This window comes from Bemisia tabaci, chromosome 4 (assembly GCF_918797505.1).
Source record: "Bemisia tabaci chromosome 4, PGI_BMITA_v3".
NCBI lineage: Eukaryota > Metazoa > Arthropoda > Insecta > Hemiptera > Aleyrodidae > Bemisia > Bemisia tabaci.
In genome coordinates this window covers 10,539,533-10,551,822 of record NC_092796.1, presented here as the reverse complement: position 1 = coordinate 10,551,822, position 12,290 = coordinate 10,539,533, and the positions used below count along the sequence as shown (strand labels likewise).

Below are 12,290 nucleotides of genomic sequence, written 5' to 3'. Positions count from 1 at the left end.
AACCTACAAGCGTTGCCAAATTTCTTTCGGAAAATCACGAATTTCAGAGGAAATTTGTGAATATTTTTCCTCCAATTTTTCAGACAATTTATTGCATGCACCTAAAATTCCTGTAAATTTCAAGGAGGAATATTCATAACTTCCTTCAAAAATACTATTTTCTGAGCGGAAATTTGGCAACTCTCGAATGCTCATACGGCGTTTTTCCTTAGCACGGCAGTATACCTTGTCAGCAGGACATAAGACATTCTTTCCTCTGCAAAGAGTGCTCTTCGTGATAATTGGACTGCATTTTGCAATTTGCACCTATAAATTCCGGCCCGGTTTACAAACAACGTATGTGCCATTAGTTTCCCAATGCACATAAGTTTTTTTTCAGATGAGCCAGAATTTATAGGTCCAAATTGCAAAATGCAGTCCAATTTTTGCCGTGATGCGCTCGCGTCACTCATATTCAGGGTGTTTGTTTGCCAATATGGTTTCGGGGCTGACTGCTCATCATGGACTATATGACATATCGATTGTGAGCGTGCAGAAGTGCGCATTTCGGAAAACACGATTTTTCAGGAGAGCAAAAAAACCGTCGACACTCCTTATTCTGCCGTGCTAAGGAAGAACGTCGTATGAACATTCGAAAGTTGCCAAATTTCCTTCGATAAAATGTTCATTTTTAGGAACGTTATGAATATATTTCCTTTCAAATTTTCAGGATCTTTCGGTGGAATTGCGAACTAAAATATCTGAAAAATTGGGAGGAAAATATTCATAAATTTCCCAGGGAAATTCGTGTTTTATCGAAGGAAATTTGGCAACGCCTGAAGGTTTATACGGCGTTTTCCCTTAGCACGGCAGTATTGTCTGTAGAAGGAAAGTAACTCTTGAAGATAGTAAGAATAAGATGCTTTCTCGGACTCAATCAGCATATTGAATGATTTTTCGAACTGATGGAAAATACTGCAGATATACCGGGATTCGCATTTTCGACACCATGAATTGGCACTAAATCAACAGATACGCATTCTTGCAACTCATGTTTTAAACCTTTCTTTGGCGAATTTTGATCATTCAACGGCCGAGAGAGTTTTAAGTCTTTTTTTTTTGTTTTAAAGATGAGTACCACGACTTACAGATAGATGTAGTTGATAAGACTAAACGTTTGTGCAATACAGAATTCATTGAAAAGTATCTTACTTTACATGCTACGAGGCTAAAGTATAGTATTGGGATCGCATAAAGTTTTATGATAAAAAAAATGAAATACCGAGTAATCAAGTAAATTTTGAAACTAAAGTTTAAGCAAGCGACGGCAGATAGATACTTATACATAAATTAGAGGATATTATTGCACTCATATCAACAGCCGAAATTTGATGAGTGCGGATAAAATAACACACACAATTCATCTAAATGCTTTTCTCTTATTGGTGTATATTATTAAATTGTATTAAAGCGGTGAGACTAGATTTATTACATCGGTGAACCCGAATTCTTGTTCCCGTGGAAAGTAACAGCCAAAAATTCCCGAAACCCATTTAATTTTTGCATACTTTTTATAGTGTTTTTCCACTAATTTTTAAAACGCAGAAAAAGCGCTCCGTTTGGTGCGTGCAACGATTCCATCATTCCTCATGCGATATAATGGATCGCATTCGATAGTGGTTCGATGTATCGTTAGGTTCACAGGAACAGAACATTACCTCTGACAAAGATGTTATGATTTAAGTAGGAGAAGCTGAAAATGAGAAAATTCCGAAAAATTGCACTTTCCATTGCCATTCTATACTCATAAGAATAAAAAATCTAGAAACAAAAACCCGTTCCCTCAGATTACTCAATTGAACTTCGAGGCTACGTTTACATGTTGAACCCATCGATATCGATACAATCCACCTGTTTGACGTATCAAGCGATCTATACCTTGATGTTCTCTTTTTGGCCTCCCCTTTTTGCAGAGAGAATGGTGAAACCAGTGGCGTGGCGTGCTTTGCGATATATCGATTGATCGGTCACTTAAACCTATTGAAAAGGATCGATAAACAGGGTGTTCGCAGCGAACACCTTAATAATCGATTCTTTACCATACGTTTAAATGGCACAACAATCGATACATCGCAATTCGCGCCACGCCACTGATGGTGAAACCACGCTGCACTTAGACGAAACTATTTTTAACGATAGCAAAAACTCTTGGTACGTGTAAAAGCACACGACTCTGCTTACGCCAGTGGCGTGGCGTGAAGGATCGATTATCGATATATCGCCATTTGAAACCATGGTAAAGAATCGAATACTAGGGTGTTCGCTGCGAACGCCCTGATAATCGATCTTTTTTCATAGGTTTGAATGGCGAATCAATCGATACATCGCAAAGCACGCCACGCCACTGGCTTACGCCACACGCGAGGGGGAAAATGAATAACTTGAATTCTGCGTAGGATTGAAATGATGAACATTTTCGTTTTTCAAGAACATTGACCTGAGCGTGCGAGTTCGTTCCCGTTGATTAGTGTCGAGATAGTTCTTGATTGGTGCATGTGAGATACTTCTTGAATGGTGCATGTTGCAGTTTCCTTCGTTCGGACCGTCAGGAGAATTTTCAGCCATACATGAAACCGACATGTATGTATATAATTCATTGGCTATTTACTAAACATTGGCAGTAAAACTCCCAAATCACGTTTATTGTTTGCAGCGTTTTAAAATCTCTGCTCCTATTTTATATTCTTAAAGGAGAAAAAAATCAATGATTCCTTCAACAGGGTATCTAGTTTTTTTTTTTTCATTTTGGGAGATCTTGATGAAATCCTGATTTTTCCTGATATTTGACTGGCAAATCCTGATTTCATAATTTATCCTAATCCAATCCTAACTACACGCAAGGCGAATTCAACTTCACAAAAATAGCTCGATTAAAAAATCCGATCGAACGGCCGACTTTTCTCAAATCCTGATTTTACGACCAATTTTTCTCAGATCCTGATGAAATCGGAATTAAATGACCTTAAATCCTACAAGAATCGGGAAAATCCTGATGCTGGACACCCTGTTCATGTTTGAATAGAATTTTCTTCTGACAGCGGAAAAAAATCATGGTAGATTATTAGGTAAATCATACGTTGAATATTAAACAACTAAACAAGATTCGTCCTTTGAAAAGTCGTGTTTTTGACGTCATCCACTGCGGTAGTTCATAACATGCTACGTATTACTGCAGTGGATGACGTCATAAATCGAGTTTTTCAAGGGGCGATATCTCGGTTAATATTCAACGTAGAAAATTGCTGTTTGAACAGACCTTATTATTTTAAGCTAATCTATAAGAATCAAGCATCAAAACACGATTCTGTGATCAGCGCATCTGGCCTATTGGATCGAGTTTGGCAGAATAAAGACTAAGATTTTTGGTGTAAGGGCCTGTTTGTTGCAAAGTTTCTTTTTCATTTTCACAAGGAAAAGTTTTCTGGTCAACATTGTGATTTTAATGAACTGCAAGTGATTTGTATCTTCATTTCGGATCAAAAGAGTTAAAATTACTCATTAATACGCACCACTCATTGCAATTTTTATGAATAGAAGGAACATAAACTATACCTAAATTTATGGTAAAAGGGCCTGCTTGTTGCAAAGTTTCTTTTTCATTTTCACAATGGGAAGTTTTCTGGTCAAAATTGGGATTTTAATGTACTGCAAGTGATTTGTATCTTCATTTCGGACCAAAAGAGTTAAAATTACTCATTAATACGAACCACTCATTGCAATTTTTAAGAATACCTCGCAATAACATAAACTATACCTAAATTTAATTTTGTAGAAGAAATAAAAAGAAGAAAACAACTCCTTTACATGTCAAAGAGTAGTTTCCGCTTTGGTCGAAAAATGGTATTAGACTAAAAAAAGGACATAAAATACATATATCACAGTTTTCGGCTTTCAGAGCCATAGGTTGCAAAATCTACTTACACAATGCATTTCTTTGACACGAAAATGACAGCGCAACATCTGACCTGAGTTTTGCTATGTTTGAGTTTTCTCTAGTTTAAAGCTTGTCTTAGGTTAGGCTCTTTCTAGGTTCTGTAGATCAAGCTTTCTAAAGGTTAAAGATTCTCTTTTAAGAAAATTGAATAATTTCTTCGAGGTCAATGGAAACAATTGGCCCTGATCCTGGTGGTCCTGTCGGCGCTGATTCCGCCAAACCGAGGAAAAGGGAATGGATGGCCGTTTATGAGTCTGAGAAACTCGAACCTGAAAATTCAAAAGGGAACGCTCTTGTTAACGGGGCATTCGCGGCTTATGCTGGCCCTTGACGAGAAAACACTGGTGCGGATGCCTTGGAGACATCGGAGCAACCAGAAGTACACGTGGCTCATCAAAATCACACTTCCGGTGCCCGAAACCTCGATTAGTCGCGCCATCAGGTTCGCTTGCATTACTTTCAATGAGGGCCGTTCATTTACGTGACGCTCTTGGGGGGGGGGGGGGGGTGCTGAACCAACGTTACAATGCGTTACGGGGGGGAGGGGGGTTAAGCTCAGCGTTACGTAACAAATCCGAGCCGGGGGGGGGGGACTTTGAAAAAGACGTGCGATGGTTAACTTATTCGAAATTGGACTACATTTTGCAATTAGGAACTATAAATTCCGGCCCGGTTTAAAAACAACGTATGTGCCAATAGTTCCCCTACGCACATAGGTGCTTTTTCAGACGAGCAAGAATTCATAGCTCCAAATTGCAAATTTCAGCCCAATTGGCCTTTTCCCGTAAAATTATAAAAAAAAAACATGATTCTAATCATCATGGCATGTATTATCTCACCTTTGTTGATCTCTTTCCACCGTATTTAAGCGAAATATTATCGTATTAAGCGATTCAATTGCGTATAAAATTGTCCGAAAATTTGGAGGGAAAATATTCACATATTCTCTTAAAAATTCGTATTTTATCTAAAGAAATTTGGCAACGCCTGAAGGCTTACACGACGTTTTCCCTTCGCACGGCAGAATTTGCCCATGAAGTCAACTAATGAATCCAATTTACTTGTGAAAATTAGGATAGAACCTGCTGGCTTTGATCCAGTCAGGGCGGTGGAACTGGCGAAGCTCCTGCTAGGAAAGAGACTCCCGTACAACAAGGCCAAACTCCAGACCGAAAAAGATTGGATCTATTACATTTGCTTCAGTAGGCCTCCGAACCCCCTGTGCTGCACGTGGTGTCTGCAGAATCGCCCACTGACCAACGCCGAGATCGAAAAAGGATTCTACTTCAAGGACCCCAGTGGCAACCTTAAAAGGGCCAGCGAACTCAAACCACTCCCTGAGGCTATAGAATGGGAATGGAGTAAGGAAAACTGGTCCAATAAATTCACCTTTCCTCCCGATGAGATAAGTGATTAGTAGGCTCATGATAGCGACAAGCAAACCCTGTAAAGCTTCGTAGCTGGTGCTCATATCATCACCCAAAGAGTATAGTGCAACGAAATATTGGGATAGAATTCAAGTGAATGCAATTCAAATTTAAAAATGTATCAAATTAAATATAATACAATACAGTTAGATTGCAATTTTTTTTACCATTGTGTAGCAATATTTTAAAGTCATTCAGTCAAGGAATACCGATTATAGACGATCAATGGTATGAGCCCCACTTGAAGAGAAAATAGGCAATTTTTGATGCAGAAAAAAAATCTCAATTGTGTCAATGGGAAGAATACTCCTCCCATTAATACACAACGTTCCGATGAAAATTTATTGGGGTTGCTCGGGCAGTGCTGGCTGTCAAGCTTAAATTAAACTGCCAAAAGCCCAATATTAAAGCCCTCAATTATCCTAAATAGCTTTTAACCCTAAGTTTCATTTTTTGATTTGCTTTAAGTAGCATTCTAACAAGTTTTGAATGTTGAGAGTGAAATTTTAACAAATTTTTGCACATTTCATTGCTGCCATCAAAACGATAAAATTAATTTAATTCTCTTTTCAGGAGGGGGGGGGGATATTTTGAAACACCGCAATCAAGAAGGGGGCTTTTTTTTTAAAGTTTCAAAATCGATGTGTAAATCGGGACAGGAAGGAATAGAGGTAGAGCATGGCCCGTGGTATCATCAACCTTAGGAGATGGAGAGGCTGTCAATCCTTGTCAAAGGATAGCTCAACACCTGCACCTTTTATTTTCACAATTCCGAAAAGTTTTCATGATGCATTATTCAGTTCAGTCATTCACCGTCAGTTGAGAGATGCTTTGAAATCCTTCCGCAAACAAGATGTAAATATAGTATCTAGACGGATCCGATAAAAAACCTTAAAAATGGTACTAAAAAGCGCACTAAAAAAGCACACAATTTATTACGCCCTCCCCCCCAATATATTCATAGTTTATGTATTTAATTGTTACCATAATCAATTTCTTTTGCTCTTCAAGAAATGGGTGTGAAATCGAATTTGCTCATTGCAAGATGAAAATACCACACAAAAATCCCGTTAAGATGAATAGCATGTATTGGTGTCTCGTTGCATATGAAAGTTTAGTGCTTCAAGTTGAATAAGACACGTTTAAGTTTATATGTATTGTATATATTTGCAGTCTTTAGAATTTAGGAAAACTTTGAAAATCGTTCCGTATTGTACTTCAAATTGAAAATAAGCACATTTTCATGTTTACATTTTAATTGTTCATTTACTTTTTCATATTTTACCACGTTACCCTGAGCATCTCTTGGTTGTTGTAAAAAAAACTGACTGAAATAAAAAAATTAAACACAACATTGGGTCAAACTCAAGTTCGGAAACACGGGCTCGATCGGGAATAAATACATTTTAATTTTCAGCGATCTTATTAATTTGATTTATTTATTTTTGGTGATGAATTGACCGTGTATTTCAGCGTTAATTTTGACAGTAGCAACAAATAAAGTGACAGTAGTTTCTATTTTGCTCCGACCTTAATTTCTGCTCCCAAGAGCAGTAAACCACAAACCGGGCTTCACTACTGTAACACCATAGAAAGGTGACATTGCTCGTCCATTTCCTACGATATAATGTTTTTCAATTAACTTTCGGCCATGAGTTCTAACTCAACTTAGGCAAGAAACACGTGAGTACTTTCTGCAATACGTATTTTTTTAACCATTGGTTCATTTTTCTTAGATTTTCAATTTTTCTACATCATCAAATGAAGAACTTTAGACCCACGAACCTGGTCTGTAGGTATACACGGACTTTATGTCCACTTTTTTTACGTCCACTGACTTCTCGTCCACAATTTTTACGTCCACAGTTCTGAAGCCCACACTATTTTTCATCAGTTTAAAAGGGAATAATCAATGCAGAGAGTGCAAACATTTCAAAGACGCTGACTCCGCCAGTTTAAATATTAGAGCCTAACACAGAGCGGAGCGGCGTGTTAGAAGCGCAGAACGCGCATAAGCGCCTACAAACCTAACGGGATACTTCACGCATTGCGCAACGCTTGAAGTATCCCGTTAGGTTTGCAGGCGCCTATGCGCGTGTCACGCTGGTTGCCTGCCGCGCCGCAACGCTTTAAGCAACTATTTCGCGTCAGAGGCGTTGCACAGTATCCTACAAGATTGAAGGCGCACGAAATAACTAGCTAAAGAGGACTTTCAAATTTGACTGCGTCTGTTACTGAAAAATGTTTAATTTGGCATTGGAGCGTTTCCTTGGCTCCTGCTTTGGTTTTCATCTTATCATATCCGTACAGTGTACACATGAACATATGTTTTATATGCTCTTAGAGTCTGTTCTCTTTCATGGCTTGATTCATGAATGAAATGTTTTTAAGAATGAAGGTAGTAGTAGTATGCATTTATTTTTGAGGTGGTTCCTGTCATTTAAATGAGAAGAAAAAATTGTGGATTTAACATGTCCACAATTTGGACAATTTTGGACATATTCATAGTTGGACATGAAATCATATGGACTTAATAAAGACTGGGCTTAACGTTTAGTGGACATAAATAGCGGTGGACATTTATTTAATGGACGAAAGGTAGGTGGACATAAAGTCCTGGAAGCGATCTGTATTAATTTAAAAAGAAGCGTGATGGTAAGTTGACCGTAATTCCTGATGTCATCTCTTAACCTACAGTTAAATTAATGCGTCATAAAGATAATGTCACATTCTTCCTCGCCGTTTTTTCGGCTATGCATACTTTAGAAAGGACATTTTCATTGTAATTTCACAAAATTCTGCGCAGTTAGAAACTTGACATCATTTTATTTTCGTTACTGTCTCCAAGTTACACCTGACTTACGATTGGAAGGGGTGAAGCCAGCTTTGGGATTAAACTTTCTTATCTATATGTATTATGGTCTTCGCGGACAATACCACGGCAAAATCGTTTGACCTATTCGTGCAGAAAATTATCACCTCGCATCAGTCTTCCTCTTAAACTTTCAAATTATCGTCGCTGCGCGCTGTTTTTGGCGCAACGAATAGAGACAACGGACTTCCCCTTCTCCTTGTAACGCAGGCTCAAACCATGGTGTCTAGTTTTCATGGCAAAGCTCATTCCCTGATTTTTTCCTGGTTTTCCCTGATTTTCCCTGATTATCAGGAGCTTTCCCTGATGAGAAACCGAAGTTTTCTCTTACTTTCCCGGGATTTTCTAGGGGAAAAAAATATAATTTTCCAGACTTTCAGTGATGAATATCGATTTTAATTCATCTTATGGCCATTTCTTTGGCGCATATTCAAAATTTTAATTTAAAAAATGTTCCTGATGTTGATATATTATCTCGTCAATGAAAGAGATTCCCGGTTTCTGGAATAGATTCCCTGATTTTCCCGGTAAATTTTTGTTCCCTGATGAATCCCGGTTTTTAAAAAACTAGACACCATGGCTCAAACCCTCCTCCCCTCGAGCATCACGTATTTTACGAACAGCTCATCGGCCACTGAAACGAAAACCGACTGGATCAGTCTCCACGTCGAAATATATACGTTTTTCGCAAGCCCATGTTGCACGGGTCTAAATAGCAGCTTTGCGGAGAATGATAAGCCAACTCAAGGAAATTCCGAACCATTTTCCAGCAGGTAAGGGGGGGGGGGGGTTTAAGGCGCTGCATTCATCCTCTGAGTACCTGGGAGTAATAATAACCAGTATTATTGGGCAGGTCCAGAACGGGCGGTAAAATACGACGCAAGGATCCCTGACAGGGCGGCCCGAAGGAAGACTGATGATTTATTAATTTTAGCATTCACTCTCCCTCCCCTCCCCCGCGAACCACCGCCCCCTTTCATTCTAAATCACGAACGCATTCTTTCCGGGTGCACGGATGCTTTCGGACGGGCGGCTGTGTTGCCACTTCGTCTTGCGAACGGATCGTTAATCTGTTAATCTGGTGCGATTTTTGGGGAGATTCGGCGACGTCTTCGATGACCTAGTTATATATTTTGAGCGCCATGTTTCATAGCGGATAGAACCGCGATATCAGAGTTATTAACCGACCTGGATCCCGCAAAAAACGAACGAGAAGAAACTAGTCCGGGAGGATGCTATCGCGGAGCTGTGAAATTTCGTTCAGCTTCTTCCTGTCAAATTTCGTTCAATTTGTTCCGGTCGGATTTCATGAAATTTGTCACATTTACGTAAGATGTCGGATATTTATGGGGCATGGAGCTGGACTGTAACTTGAAACTCTTCTGCAATCTATATAGATCGGTCTGGTACGAGTGGCAAATATAAAACTCAGTTTGAGCGAGAGAAATCTTGTTAGAAAAGTGTTGGATTTCATAATTTCGATGCATCTTTGGTATGGCTTGCATAAATACGGATATCGATTTCAGCGTTCTGAATTAGCGGTTTTTCTTCATTTAATTCTAAAGGAATATTACAGGACGGTTTTGCATGAAATTTTTAGAAGATCAGAAAAGGGCAAATATTTGATGTGTAGCAGTAGCTAATTGTTTATTATTTATCTCATCAATCAAAAATTAATCCGAAGCTTTCCTTCAAATTCTATCATTTAAAAAAGTATTTGTAATTGATGCTAAAATTTATTTAAATTCACAATATTAGGAAGTGCTTTAAGCGCTAGGGGCTATTTGTTTAGGGGCTAGGGGCTAAAATCACCGGATATGTTTCTGCGGTCTTCATCGATGGCAAGCAAAGTGTGGCAATGGACGTCGGAATGACCCTGAGTTCGGTCCATTTAACCTTCATCTATCTCGCTTACTCTCACTTAGCTCCTGGTTCGTGTAGCTGTCTCATTCTAAAATCAAATGTCAACCATGAAGATGTACTTTCCTCGGCATTTTAATTCACGCAGACGTAAAACTGCATGACAAGTTCATACACGCAAAATATTGAGAAAAAACGTCATTTTCAGTAGAATGAGACAGCAATAGATAGGGATTGTGTGAGAGCGAGAAAGATCGTTGTTATATTTTATAGGAATCGAAGGTGACTAGAATAAAGCAACGCTGTCATGACGTATGACTGAAAGAGTTCATTAGGTGCCGGGAAGGGAAAGAGATCTACGTTTCACAATTTCCACTTTTGTGGAAAAATAAAATTACTCACGGCGCCTACACTGCCGTGTTAAGGAAAAACGCCGTATGAACCTTCAGGCGTTGCCAAATTGTCTGTGATAAAACACGAATTCCCTAGTAATCTTATGCATATTTGTCTTCCTATTTTTCAGAGAATTTGGTTCGTACTTTGATCTAAAATTCCTGAAAATTTCAAGAAAAAATGTTCATAATTTAATTCCTCAATAATAAACGTTTTATCAAAGAAGATTTGGCGACTCTCGAATGTTCATACGGCGTTTTTCCTTAGCACGGCAGTACAGACAGATGGTTTTTTCCGCGAATTACAAAGCAGGAATCATCTCGAAACATTTGTCTCGTTTCATGGACAGAGTAGTGAATCGACTCGTCGGACTCGAAAGACAATAAAAAACCAGTAAAAGAGAAAAAAATCCATCGCAATATACCTACCGCGCGAGCTAAATTGCAAGTGTTTCAACACTGAGAAAAAACTATGGCTTATAAACCTATTAGAGGTAAATATGGAACACCACTAATAGTAGTACCTCTACATATAATAATAGCACATATACCTTAGTTATGGTACGTGTACCTTAATTAGGTACAGAGACCTTAGTATGGTTCACAGACCGAGAATCATTAGTTTATTTACGACTATTATAGGTGTTCCATATTTACCTCTAATAGGTTTATAAACCATAGTTTTTTCTCAGTGAATGACAAAGGCGACTCGCGCGTTAATAAATTCGCACAGAGTTTCCATTTGCTCTGACGAATGAAACAGAAGGCATTGCTGTACCATATTTTCGTAGGAAAAAACAGTTCTCCGAATCCAACTCGAAGCATTCATTATTCGTCCAGTATTTAGTGATGGTAACTATTGCAACAACTCAAGGTTACCTTGGTCAACACGCACGTGGTAAATGCTCTACATCAAATAACCAAGACAATTTCATAAAATTGTTTTCCATTTCCGGTGCTTTATCATTCCAATTCGGATAGTGCTAGAAGGAAAAAGTTGTATCTACTTTAAACCTTTTTATTAAGAGCCTATCTTTTTAGCGAAAGGATTTGCATCACAAAGCGGAGGGAGAATCGGTTTTGGATTAGGTACAAAAACCCCTTGCGCATTAAAATATTGAAAATGAAATGGCCAAGCCTTCTAGCTTAAGCAGATGAAACGTTCTTTCTTCCTAGTTTTTTGTTCACGTTAGGGTTTGTGGGGCTTAATTCAAAATCCGCGATTTTAAATTGCGGCGTTTAGGAGAAATTTGACAACATCAAATCATCCATATTCGGTTATTTTTGAAGCATGGATGCCTACAGTGTACTAAAAAGAGATAAAGAGCCTTGAAAGTTTTATTGATCTAAGTTGCAGAAATAGGGGGGGGGGGGGTTGCAGAAATTCGGGATTGGGGCGCCTTCAACTCGAGTGATACCTCCAACTTTACCGGAAAGTTAGTTTAGTTGCGTGACCTAACTTAACCCAACCTGACTCCATTGAGATAGGTTCCTCGGAGTGATAGAAAAACACGAATTTTCGCTAAAATACGCCTGCAGACCTACGTTTAGGCAACCGTTTAACACGTATCCAGTGGCCCATGGGCTATCTCATGATTATTTCCTTAAACTGCATTGAGTCAACTCGGAAAACCCGCATAAATTTCCAGATTATAGGAGGGGACCAAAAAAGGCCCGTATCGATACCCCTCTTTTTACAGATGAGACCATATTGCTAAAATCGTCGCTTGGCTGACATAGCGGCGTAACTCCACTCAGAGGTGAGC

General features: G+C 38.8%; 2 protein-coding genes across 5 annotated transcripts in view; one reads left to right on the top strand and one right to left on the bottom strand.

Moving 5' to 3' along the window:
* wake (ankyrin repeat and fibronectin type III domain containing protein wide awake) overlaps nt 1-12,290 on the bottom strand; it is a 370,794-nt gene that overhangs the window by 317,278 nt on the left and 41,226 nt on the right. The window lies entirely within an intron of this gene.
* LOC140224360 (uncharacterized) lies at nt 2,283-5,657 on the top strand. The gene is made up of 3 exons (XM_072299030.1): nt 2,283-2,619; nt 4,136-4,415; nt 5,048-5,657. The coding sequence occupies exons 1-3, from the start codon at nt 2,607-2,609 to the stop codon at nt 5,388-5,390; spliced, it is 636 nt and encodes a 211-aa protein (XP_072155131.1). The 5' UTR covers nt 2,283-2,606; the 3' UTR covers nt 5,391-5,657.

What these genes read in the sequence shown, in the direction of transcription:
- LOC140224360 (XM_072299030.1), top strand. An exon ending in TCGATTAGTCGCGCCATCAG is followed by an intron (nt 4,416 to 5,047) that starts GTTCGCTTGCAT and finishes TGTGAAAATTAG; the next exon opens with GATAGAACCTGCTGGCTTTG.